At 37.2% G+C, this 13,528-nt stretch overlaps 1 protein-coding gene across 5 annotated transcripts in view; it reads left to right on the top strand.

The window, feature by feature from the left end:
- The window catches only part of LOC121410337, a 37,429-nt gene extending 24,199 nt beyond the window's left edge, over window positions 1-13,230 (top strand). For 4 of the 5 annotated variants that reach the window (XM_041602352.1, XM_041602351.1, XM_041602354.1 and 1 more), the window contains 12 exons: window positions 94-280; window positions 796-1,063; window positions 1,439-1,538; window positions 2,253-2,441; window positions 2,855-2,935; window positions 3,520-3,702; window positions 5,763-5,885; window positions 6,171-6,320; window positions 7,487-7,629; window positions 8,272-10,042; window positions 11,961-12,093; window positions 12,641-13,230. In XM_041602352.1, the coding sequence (XP_041458286.1) occupies window positions 94-280; window positions 796-1,063; window positions 1,439-1,538; window positions 2,253-2,441; window positions 2,855-2,935; window positions 3,520-3,702; window positions 5,763-5,885; window positions 6,171-6,320; window positions 7,487-7,629; window positions 8,272-10,042; window positions 11,961-12,093; window positions 12,641-12,948 (3,636 nt within the window). In that variant the 3' untranslated portion in view covers window positions 12,949-13,230. The remainder of the gene's footprint in view (window positions 1-93; window positions 281-795; window positions 1,064-1,438; window positions 1,539-2,252; window positions 2,442-2,854; window positions 2,936-3,519; window positions 3,703-5,762; window positions 5,886-6,170; window positions 6,321-7,486; window positions 7,630-8,271; window positions 10,043-11,960; window positions 12,094-12,640) is intronic. The other variant, XM_041602355.1, reaches the window with a different exon arrangement.
- The last annotated feature ends 298 nt before the right edge of the window (window positions 13,231-13,528 follow it).

Raw genomic sequence — 13,528 nt, 5'->3', positions numbered from 1 at the left:
GAAACTTGTTAATTATCAAGGGTAAGTTACGTTCTTCGTCATCAGAAAAATAATGTTCAAACTTTCCTCGGTTGTCTTTGAAATAAACTATAGGCGTGCATGGTGGTATTTTATCCGGAGTTTCCTGTGACAACTATAGAGAACCCTGAAGTAGTCATCATGTTAGATCGTTCGACATCAATGAAAGGACAACCAATGAATGATGCTAAGAAGTTGGTGCATATGGTATTAGAAAGCCTTCCTCCACAGAGCCGTTATAACCTGGTCGTTTTTGGAAATGGTATGTATTCGGAAGCAAACTGAATGAGTGATAACAAGTCAATTCAGCAAATATTAAAAACAGACTGATGGTTCAGCGGTCTTTATCAGTATCTAAAAATGAGATAAGAATATTCTAGAACAATCAGACATGGAGCTGGAATCAGATAAAAGGTGCGATCAATATATTACCATGCAAAGAATCCACCCAGAATACTCTATACTATAAGCCATTCTTCTCTAATAACTTTACCACTTGAAATGTTTTTAATAACAGGTATTCATGTGGTGGCTTTTTTAAATCAAGGACATTCCAAAAATAGTATTTTAATGTGGCTAATACCATACCAGATGGGGATTTGGGCTTGGTTTTATTGAATTCATAGGGTACGGTAATCGAGAACTATAGTTCAGTCTCTGTGCAAATCAGCGTGGAATAGTTGTAACCAAATCATGCGACGTGGTACAACCATTTAAGTTAAACAGCTACAGAATTTCATTTTCGTTATAGATATAATCGTTATCATTTTCACTTAGATTTCGAGGAATTATACCCAACTAGCGTCTTAGCAACTGATGAGAACATCAAACACACTGAATCGTTTTTGATGACGGTAACTTGGGAGCGTGGAGCTACAGAGGTTTGGAGACCATTGAGAGCTATGTCTTTACTCTCATCTAGCGATGTTCGTCTCACCAGCAACGGATTTCTTATCTCCGATGGCCACGTGACAAATGAACAAGATACGCTCTTAGAAGTAGCTAGTAATCGCCAAATCAATCGCCTCTTCACATTTGGTGTCAGGTAACTACGTAACTTTAGATTTGATTAGATTTGCTGTACTTATGAATTATATGATGCTGTGAAGTTTTGCAGTGTCTGTGTTACTGGCGTTAGCTAGTCAGTGACGTCATAATGCTAAATGCTTGGTTGGTCAGGTTTAGTGTTATGTGATGTTATGTATGTCTTTGATGGTGATATTTAGTGTGAGGTGATTTGCACTGGTTTTTAAGGTTTGGTTTGGCGTAGGTGTTTATTGTTGCTGAGATGTTACATGATGCAATAATTTTGATACATTCGAAATCGATGTTCATCCATTGTTATGCGGAAAGTATAGTGCGAAGTAATAACTTTTGAAATAAGTGGTTTGAACATAAAATTTATTTTGTATTATTTCAGTTCTGAATCAAACCGTCACGTTTTACGTACTCTAGCTGATACAGGAGGTGGAGCCTATGAACAATTCGATCCCAGGAGCAAATCTACTTGGGAAGCAAAGGTAACACTATTTGCAGTTGCGAGGGAGCGTCGTAATGGTCATGTCAAACTATTCTCGCAGAGGGTCATGCGTTCGTATATATCTGAGAAATTTCATTATGCAAGAAATTTATCAAAAATGTGCTGCACTCAACCATGCATGGGTTTCTGGCAAGAATATAAATTTCTTGAAAAGTACGTGTGCCTCGACGGTGTTCGGTTACAACCAGAATTATAATGACAATTGTAGCCTCTGGAGAGTGGACTTTACTGCGTTATAAGTCGAATAATTATCATCATTATAGTAGTGACTTTACGTGAGGACCACACCCACACGTGCTCAATCTCAAATATCCCCATTACCAAAAGACCATCATTCTCCCTCCAGACTAACATTCATACATATATATACCAACATAATCACACCCACAATATCCACCTCAAACACATCGTCCCGTGGGCCCATGTGTAGGGTTATGAATAACGTCATATTTGCATCCTCCACATTCTCGACTTGAGTCTAAGGAAAATATAGCTAATACAATTTGATCTGTTTGAAAAAAAACAATAATAACAGAAAGCACATCCTCAAACTTTTCAACAAAATGTTCAATCCAGTGTTTCCATCATTAAGTCAATTGTTCTAAAAACATAACCTCCTGCGTGTTACTGTAGCTATATCACATCGACCGATTTCAACCCTATAACTGAATATTCTACCATTTTATTAAACAAGGTTCAAGCACAAGTAAGGCGTTCTTGTCAGCCTGCAGCCACGTCAATCAAAGTCAACTGGATCTCAACAACGGGTGATGCACCAAAACATTTGACAAGGAAGGAGATAGTTCAAGCCCCTTCCCAGAATGCATCACTATTCACAGGAACGCGATTGGTCCTTTATGCCATGGGTCCAGAGGTTTCCAAGGTGTGTTTCCATTAAATGTCAATGTCATAAATATACTTTTCATAAGAGTAATGAACCCAATTATTTCAGGAAATCAGCGTTAGATATGAATAAAAACGAACATTCATATTTTCCGAACAAATTATAGGAGACCTTCGTCCACAGCTTTGGGTTTACACCATCATGTTAGGTCAATTATGACATAACTCCAAATAATGAGGTAATTGTTAATCACTATGAAGTTTTGATATATATTGTTAATTTGCTACTGTCTGTACAACATTACTGTTGAAATCAAGAAATATCTTTTGTTTCGTGTTATATTAAAATAAATAAAGGTGATCAATTATTTAGAAAAAAAATGCATGCTCACCCTGCAATCAATGAAAACTATATGATGTGTTCTGTAAACATTTCTGATATTTATGATTAAGGTGGAACTAGAAGCAGAGATTGAAGGAAGAACTGAATGTTTTAAAGTATCAGCCGACAAAACATCTTCATCGAAAGGGTTGGTAAGTGTAATGAATCTAATCCCTGTAGGCAAAGTATACACCCTGTACCATGTGTACTAGGTGCAGTAGCGTACCGTGAATCGCGCTCAATTGCCAGGTATGACCTAATAGAAACATTTTAAGGACAGTGCTTTAAACGGATATGTATCTCACTGATCAATTAATGCATACCTGTCTCGCTGAACAAACATTGCGATTAAAACATAACATTATAATGAATTATAATTTCTTCTTTCCCACTACGTTTCTCTTTCTTTCTCCCTCTTTTTCTCTTCCCCTTTTTTCCAGTCGATGGGGGGGGGGGCACGCGCCCACATGCCCCCCTCGTAGTTACGCCACTGACTACGTGAAATGCTGTATTTATCTCACACAAATGCGTGTTATATCAAATCAACCAGTTGTATTTTATTGTAACTCCGATATCAATTTTAACTGCATGTCAATAATGGTGACAATGAGGATCAAAACTGATATTTCTATACTTGCGATACATTTAGTATCGCGATCTCCGCGTAACGAGACACAAATAGAAACCTGGTATTCTAACTTATATGTGAATTCCTTTCTAATTTGGTTTAATCTAGACTCTACATCGTTTGGCCACTCGAGGAATCGTTAGAGACTGGGAGCTTGGTTCTGTTCATGCAAACAGACTGGAGAATGATGCCATGATGGATGATGTAAAAAGACATCTTGTTAAACTAGGAGTTGAGTTTAACATCGTATCTCCTCTCACCAGCTTTATCGCCATAGAAAAGAGAGATGAGGTAAGCTAAAATAGGTGTGAAAATGAAGTCTTGCTAGTCCAAAATGAGAAAGATGATGAATATCAGTTCACTTGCATTAAAAAATCTAGTGGCGATATCATATATCTTTCTTGCTTTGTGTTTAATATATCATGACATTTATTTCCCAAGTTTTGGATATCACAATGAAAAAAAACAGCATTTCACCACACAGCTTTGTTATATGCAGATGGCATTTTGAAAGTTGCGGATCAGGGGAGCATTTCATCAAGTTGAATCAACATTATATTCACCAAGTTGTTAGACTTGACAATTCTACTTGGTTTGATTTTACTGAGAGCTATTAATATGGTAACCGTTGGATAAAACGACACTTGTCAATAAAACCCAAGAATAGTCCTTTTCGTGTAAAACTCCCATAAAATCTTGTCGTTAACGAGCATCTTACTTGCACATTCTTTTCTCTTTTATTACAAAATGTGATCATAAATAAACTCTCATTTTGTAAGAAAAAACCTTGAATCATTTGCGTAGGCCTATCACTCTTATACCCTTTTAACACAGGCTAAAACCCGATATAGGTGGGGCTAAATTGCCATTTAGCCCCACCTATAGTACGGGGTTAAGCTTAGCCCACTTTCTTTTTACACAGCATTTTTGCAAAGTGGGCTAACCCCACCTTTAGTACGGGATTATTTGGCCCTGCAAAAAAGCAGGGTTATCCCAGCAATTGCGGTGCTAAGAGCGATAGTACGGGGTTAAGATCGCTAGTGTAAAACGAAAGTGGACTAAGCTTAACCCCGTACTATAGGTGGGGCTAAATGGCAATTTAGCCCCACCTATAGTAGGGGGTTAAGGAAATAAGCCAGTTCGTAGTTCCTTTCTGCGCATGATCAAAAGATTCTATGCATGATCAGAAGAAGGTCATTTGTACTGAAGTGACATGGTGCTTTAAAATCTAATGAGATAAGCACCAACTTTGATGTCTTGATTATTCATATATTCTTTTGAATTGTCGTTTTCATTTACATCCACAAAAAGCAACAATGCTTCCACGAACGACTGGTATTTCACAGTTTGTCAAGTACATTGTGCAACATGCTAAGATATGCATTCAAAGTAGGAATGCAACAAATACCTTCATTAAGTGTTCATTGGTGTGCTATTCTAGTCACCTGGTCTATTCAATTTCTTCATCCTGCTATGTAAGGCAAGCTTACGAAATATCTTGCTTTGAAATCTGCCTATCATGATGAAAGAAATGAAAGGTCATTTGACCAAAATTACCCATGAAGTAACTACGAAATGGTCTATTTTACCGTGTGTAAAAAAGTGTACGAGTGAAGTACTTGTACTACGAATGATCGACAAAAACCACTAGTCCGGGGTTAGCGAGTTTCGTGTGTGAAAAGCAATCATTCCTTATCCGGGGTTAGCAATAACAATTTGGCATGTGTGAAAAGGAAAAAAATAGTACGGGGTTAAGGATAGTCCGGGGTTAAGAAAATCCTGTGTAAAAAGGGTATTATACGGAGCCTATAAAGTGCCATCGACTTGACGACTTGGCGAGATTTTTTATCTTGCCATGTAGACATAATAACCTTATCATGTCGACTTATAAAACGTTATATGTCAACAAAGCGAGATATTTTATCTTGCCAAGTCGACTTATAAAACATGATATGTCGACATGACAAGATATAAATTGTCCGAGGCCCGTCGAGTGTCCAAATATCTCGCCAAGTTGACATAATAACGTTTTATATGTCAACTTTTCAAGATACCGTATATCGCCATGTCGACATGATAAGGTTATGTCGACATGGCAAGATAAAGTATCTCGCCAAGTCGTCAAGTCGATGGTACTTTAAAGGCTCTGTACTCTTAGCACAAGAACATGTACAATTTTTACCTAAAGTCATGTTACTAACAAATTTTTAGATCATCTGTGATGTTGCCTTGCCTCTTTAAAGAAATATAATCAGCAAACAGAGATACAGGGTACTCATTAAGTATATTGATATCTACCGCTGATTATAAAGTGTAAACTTCAATCTTTTCCTTATTCGTCTGTTTGAAAGGAGGACGAGAATATGGATACCGACGGACCGCCGCTGACTACTATCTTAGAAGAATTGTGGCCAACGTCTTACAACACGAGCTTACCTTGGATAATACAGGATGCATCAACAGGAATAGAAACGGTATGCTCACTACCATGATTTCCGCTCTTTCTAATACTCATACTACATTGTGATGGTAGCGGTAACAAAATGGATTATAATAATACGAAATTATAATGTTAATGATATTATTTTTAATAGATGAAATATTTGTTTTAACATGATGGTATAATATTAAATGATTTTAAATAACACGAAAGTATGATATAAATACATAATAATGATTTTTAAAATAATGTGCTTATTTAGTACCTCTTGCAGCCTATTGTAGTTTGTTACAGTTAAATTGGTATGTTGTATTTATAGAGCTGCAGTATGACCCAAGTGAATGAGACATTGACCCGTGCGAGCAGTGCGCAAAATTCATTCTCCTTTGTTACTGCTGAACATCAATACAAACAAGCTTGGAAACTTGCGATTGATTCATTTGAACCACTTCATCCAGCCGTTCAGAAGGTCAGTATAACTGTATTTTTCAAAATATCTATATTTGAAAGTTGAGTTCATCATTCCACATGTACGTCATTAGGAAGAAGAGTAGAAAGTTTGTGTTTTTATTGTCCTTACCAAGGCCATGCCAGTTCATCGTGCAGTGGCGTATGGATTTTTTGTTTTCAAGACCAAGAAAAAAAGAGGAAAGGATAGAAAAGGAAAGTGAGGGTGAATTATATTTTTTCTGAATATTATATCACAATCTATCACAAAATTTGATTTTTGTAATAACAATGTTGAAATGCTGGCTTCCTCGCTTCGCTCGCTCACAAATTTTTTATATTTTTTTCGCGATATCCCAGACCTAGACCCCTCAAAACTTATGGCTCATTATGCCTCTGTCATCGTCTGAATGATATTTTCCATACTGGAAATACTGAAATGTGATGATGCTAATCTATTTCGAAATTTCTTTTCTGATAATTGCAAACCACTCATTTTGTAAAAATGTGCATTTGTTAGGTAGACATGTAGACATTTGCATTTCATATGAGAAAACTGTCGACAATATTTTGTTAACGCTTTAAGCTATGTATTATATCAATTAGGAATTTAAACTTGGTATATTTCCAAGTTGTTGAATATACACTCCTGACTCATCAACAACTTTAACCTATTTAACATTGTTGAATTACACTGTTATCATTTATTTTTACAATGATCTAGTGTCATCTCTATTCTTTGCTATACTTTATCATTCTTTTTTGAAATATTTGTATTGAATTTGGAATATTAAAAATAGGATACATCAGAATGTTAATTGAAAAAGATCGACATGATTATGCGTATTTGTCAGAAATGAATTAAAACATCGTAAATATTCGTCAGATGCATACTAATAAGAGCTTCTTTACTGCAAGCAGATAAATGTTTGAGAATGTTCTAATTATCTTTTATACATTTTTACTCAATGCAATGTATTTCATAAATTTTCCTACAAACGTACACATCATATAATGAACACTTCATTACCGAACAGTCAAATAATTGATGGATTTTCACAGGTAAAACTAAGTTGATATTATTTTGTTTGCAATAAATTAATTAACATAATTATTTTATTGAAAAATTAATAGTAGTTGCAAGTTTTTGATCAAGTTGCTCCTTTTCCCGAATTGGTAATTTTCTAGGCGTGTCTTGCTTTGGCACAATTTCATCTTCGAGTAAAGGGTGAAGTACAAGAGGCACACAATGTGTTATTTGATTGTATGCATGAGAGCGATGGACTACACAAAACTGATCTCGACCGGAAACTAACTAACATGGCAAAGATGTAAGAGTGACTTCACTACATTTCCTGATGATTTTAATCTCTTTTGTCAAAAAAATATCGAAATACTCTGATGAAACATTTTGAATTAAGGCATTTTCTCACTCACTTTATTGATTTAAATTGCAATGATATGTTACATCATGCAATCTTATGTTATCTACTATAAATAGGACATGGTGCTGATATGACTTGAAATGCATTTCTTTATGACGATTTGTATTGTACATGCTTTATCATGTAAAATGATGAGAACGTGAACGTTTTTACTTCACTGTTGTCTTCATCTGATTACAAACATTTTGTTAAAATTGTAGGACAATCTGTTTCATTAAATGGTTCATAAATAGCAAATTTGCAGTTTCAGGAAAATTGTTCTTGACCAAACACAGCAGAGAAAATTAACGACAAAGTGTCCCTTCTACTTGATTTGACCATTGATAAGTAAATACATGATGCAAATGATAAAAGCACTGTCCATGTTGTTTTGTTCAACTAAATTGCTCAAAAAATATCTGAGTTTTATCACTTTGTATTTATGAAATAGGGTGAGCAAGTGCAGTGTCGTTTCTTGCTATATATCGATATACCGTGTTACTTTTCTTCATCAATGAACTATTTTCATGCTCATTGTTTATGTTGCAGATGCAAAAATCTACTAAACAAGGAAGACTTTAAGACGTGGAAAGACCAAAAGCAAGCGGTGGAAATGGGAACTTCTATCGGCACATGTGATGAATTAGAATCTGAATCTCTGGTTCTCGAAGAAGAAACAATTGTTCCTGAGGAAGAGACTGTTGTCATGAGTTCCCCTCCTATAGATGAAGGTTTAGAAGTCATAGCCGTGGAGGAAGTGGAATCTATCCCATTATTTCTCGAGGAAGAAGCATACCCCGAAGCTCCATGTGATATTTACGAGACGGTGGAGGAAAAAAAAGTTTATCATCCAGTATTATTGGGAGCAGCTCCAAAGCAGGCAGTCCAAGAGTTACCCATCATGCATGAACTTAAATCAGTCAGTAAAGAATCTGACATTGCAAAACATGCTGAGATAGTCGAATGTATCGAGCCATTAGAAATGGAGTTACGAGCTGAGTCACCCGTGATGTTGGAGGCAAGACGAGAGCCATCACCAGTGATGATGAAGGCAAGACGAGAACCATCACCAGTGATGTTACAGCGTGCTGAATCTCCCGTGCTCATGATGCGTGAATCAGCCAAACTTTCATACGCAGTGGCAGAAGAGAGAGTCCAATTACAGCGTATTGAGCGAGTAGAGATGGACGTTCGATCCGAGTCACACGTGATGTCTGAGGCAAGACGAGCTCCTTCACCCGTGATGATGGAGGCAAGACGAGTCCCTTCCCCAGTGATGATGGAGGCAAGACGAGCCCCTTCACCAGTGATGATGGAGGCAAGACGAGAACCATCACCAGTGATGTTACAGCGTGCTGAATCTCCCGTGCTCATGATGCGTGAATCAGCCAAACTTTCGTACGCAGTGGCAGAAGATGAAGAGAGAGTCCAATTACAGCGTATTGAGCGAGTAGAGATGGAGTTACGACCCGAGTCACGCGTGATGTCGGAGGCAAGACGAGAGCTGTCACCAGTGATGATGGAGGCAAGACGACCTCCTTCACTAGTGATGGCAGAGGCAATCCGAGAGCTATCACCAGTGACGTTACAGCGTGATGAATCTCCTGTGCTCATGATGCGTGAGGTTCAATCAGTCCAGCTCTCATACGCAAAAGCCGTGGCAGAATCTGTTGAGTCAGTCCAACTAGAGCTGGAACTACGAGCCAAATCACCCGTGATGTTGGAAGAAATACGAGCGCCGTCACCCGTGATGTTACAGCGTGCTGAATCTCCAGTGTTATTGATGCGTGATGCAGCCCAGCTTTCATATGAAATGGCAAAACCTGTTAAGACAGTCCAATTAGAGCCAATTGAGTCAGAAGAACTGGAACTACGAGCCGAATCACCCATGATTTTGGATGCGGTGCGACCTGTGTCATCGCTGTTGTTGGAGGCAAGACGAGCCCCTTCACCAGTGATGTTGGAAGCAGTCCAAGAAGTGAAAATGTCACTAGCAAGTGCTGTAGCGGAACCCATTGAACGACTACATGTTGGAAGCAGCGATGAGGAGTTAGAAGAGATTGAGGTCCGTGCTTCATTACTTGATCAGAGATCTGAGAAAGTTCGATCGACCAAGTTACATGATGACGTTCAAGATCATGTTGAGAAGCTACGACGGATGCCTGATGTCTGTGCTCCCTACAAATCGTATCTGGCGACTTCTCCCAAAGACAAGCAAGATGAGAGTGTGAAAGACGAGAAGAAAGTTGATAAGATTGTGAATGATCAAGATAAACCAGGAATTGAAACAATGAGGCGTTTGTTAAAGATATCACAAGAGGTGAGTTTGAAATGTACCTCTTATAAACATAAACAATTGATCGTCTTTTGGTCATTCATCGATTTGCTCAAAATGTTCTTCCTTTTTTATACTTCCCTTTACCTGTTGAAACATTTAACACATAAGTGAACTGCTTAATACATCTACTTTCTGACGTGTGCAGTTAAGTTTTAGTATATTTATTTTTGATACTGAACTATTTTGTAATACACGAATATTGGTCGATCGAACCTTCCCAAATATAATGGTAATGATATATACCAGCCTAAAGATAGGAATTCGGTAGCTAATAGGTCACAAGGAATGCACCGGCATATCACAATGCAACTTAATTTTGTAAAGTTATCCATATACTAATGATTCGGTGTACCTGGCTCATTCAATTCATTCATACTTTTTAACAATTTATATACATTTTTCTTTTGCACGGCCACTCTGTTTCATCATACATATAACCATAATAAATTTTATATTTTGATGAAAGATGTCCCCCCTTAACAGTTTCAGGACACTTGCCCTGTGATAATTGCTCCTAATGAAAATGTACACGTTAAGCCAAAAATAGACAAGGGCTTCAATTTTCACCTTAATCCTTATCCTCACTTGATTCTGAACTAAAAACTCCTATCACAACCCTAATCCTCCCATCTTCAGAAAAATCAACGAAGGGTGATTGTGTCGAGAGAGCGCAAATAGCAGGCTCTGATCCCAGGGGGAGGGGGCGAGTCGCCTCCCATTTTGTGGCAACCCCCAAAATGTCGTTTAACATGAGAGAAACGCTAAGAACAGAAAGAAAAGTGTGAAGGAAGCATACACATGTTTAATTTACGGCCTCGTAACTACTTGTCCGATCCCCACAGGCCTACTCTAGAGTACCTACATAGCCTACTCGCAGTGGCACCGCACTCTACGTTGGTTCACTTGTAGGCAAACCACGCTACCGCAACTACGCATCAAGACATTGTCCTGCACATTGGGTTTCCTGCACTCTATCAGCGGCCGATTAGCTCTGATCAGGACGATTATCTTAAGCGCATGTAGGCCGTAAAACATTAAAAAATGCCTACAATGTCCGGTTTCCAGGCCTTAATATCAGATTTCTAGCTCTCATATTATTAGATAATAAAAGAAATGTATGAAGAATGCCCAGATTCTATGGCCCGTATTCTGAAGTCAGATTTAAGTTAAACCCGACTTCAGAATACGGACCTATAGGTCTAAATCTCAAAAACACGTGCACACAATAGATACGCATTTTTTTTTTCAAAAGGTGCTTTAATTATCCAGTTTCATTTCAGAATATCACAAATTTTCTTCTCGCGCTTCGCGCTCGCATTATTAATGTAGGAAGATACCCAATTAGTCATCCTTTTCGGGATTTACGAAAAATTAATAGCGTGTCCCGTTTTTAGGTCAAAATATCAACAATTTTGAGCTCGCGGTTCACGCTCGCATTATTTGATTGTTGAAATATGCATCGTTTTCATGGGTAACTGCAAACAGTTTTGTTCTCCATCAAGCCAGATCGTATATTAAAAATATCTGCTCGCGATTCGCGCTTGCAGTAATTATTTAGTTACAAACACATCTTGTTCACAATCATTGCTCAATATGTTCAATTTTCAGGACATGAAAAGATAACATTTCCTTAAAAAAATTGCGCTTCGCGCTTCTACTATTCAATTAGGGCTTATATGAGATTATTATTCATTCATTTATGTTTTGTGAGAATAAAGCTAAGAAGTGATTACCCCTCCAAAGAAAAAAAATACAAATCAACTTAGAGCTGCCGATCGGGGAAAATATGGGTATTCTCTTTTTTCGGCGAAAGCTGGATCCACCCCTGACTAGCGAGGTAACTCTTTGACAATGGTACATCACCTAGTTTCATGACTTCAAATTATCATAATCAATATAGGATAATGACGGTTGGTGGACATGGAACCTCAACGATTTGGAGACAGAATTCGGAGTTGATTGCAGAGCTATTACTGCAGCTCTTCATAACCCTAAAGACAGCTTCTGCTTGGTTGAAAGATTAGTTGACAAATGTAAGTATTTGTTTTTATCACTTAAAATTTCACGTAAGGGAATGTTCTGCTCATTTACGTGATTACAGTAGATTTTTACGCGATACCATTCTGCATCTAGTAAATTGATGATGCACTTAATGTAAGATGACTTCATTAACAATCAAGGGATGGAAATGTAATATGATTCTGAAACTGGTTTCGTTATTAGGGTTACCGATATAACCGGTCATTTATACTTTGATCCCGTTACACCAACGATCAGTAGTACTGGATAAACCATAACCAGATACTTAGCAATACACATACTCCATGGCCAAATATCATTACGTGCGGAGTTGATATGTGGATTCTTTACCAATAATGGATAGCGGTCGTGATAATGTATTTCTTGAGTTAAAGATGATTTAAATGCAGATTGTTCATGTTTCAAATTTATTTTCCTTTTTATCATTGCTTTGCCTAATGTATTATATTTATCAACTTCTGCTATATAGCTGATAATCGATATTGGTATTGGTTTTGAGCGTAAAATAGAATGGTATACAATCATATCTCCTTATTACAGGGATGTCATCGATGGATGAAATCAAGAAGATTGTAGCATCGGCTCTAGTGCTGTTTATTTTTGATACATGGGTATCACGGGTAGAATTCATGATTTCTATACTGATGAAAGATGACCCTGAAATTCTCTTTATTCCTGCTCAAATACAAGAGTGGTTTAAGCATTGCTTACCCATTGATGTCATTCAGTTACACACTATGGCCTTTGGCGAATCATCCACCTGGTCTTCAATCCTGGAGCGATTTCCACCCGATGTCATCGAGGATGTTATACGCCCTATCAGGAATTGCATGATCAATACTCGTTAAAACGGCAAACTTGCATCATCTTCATTGTAAAAAAATATATTATTTTAAGGAAACAACGACTACCTCTCGCCGTTTTCGATACACAGTGGTAAAGTTTGACGTTATAGATATAACGTTATATGTGAATATGATCCCTTCATTCAATCAAATTAATCGTGGAATGAAAATGATCAACCAATTCCCCAACTATACTATGTACATGACTACATGAGAATATGTGAGCCCGAGGAAAGGGTTGTGTCAGAGTGTATTTTTTTTTCTGTTTGTGGGTAGCTCACGTTGCTCTCTAAAAAACCTTAGTTTGAAAATTTCACTCGATTCGATTGTACGTGTTTATTTTAAGATTCTGCAACATAGCTTGATGATTTCATGTATAAATATCTACAATCCAGAATGTGACATGCCATTATTCGTAAAAATATTACCAGTATTGATATAATGTACACGTTTATATTCATAATGTTCAACAAATGTAAATGAGATGGATCTTGTTTATATCTAATTTAAAACTTTGTAAGAGTTATATATCTTATTTCCAAGTAAAAATAAAAAGATATTGACAGGTTTTTTTTTAATTTCT

Source organism: Lytechinus variegatus, chromosome 3, assembly GCF_018143015.1.
Source record: "Lytechinus variegatus isolate NC3 chromosome 3, Lvar_3.0, whole genome shotgun sequence".
Taxonomy (NCBI): domain Eukaryota; kingdom Metazoa; phylum Echinodermata; class Echinoidea; order Temnopleuroida; family Toxopneustidae; genus Lytechinus; species Lytechinus variegatus.
The sequence above is the reverse complement of the archived record's forward strand: the minus strand, read 5'-3'. Positions and strand labels throughout refer to the sequence as shown.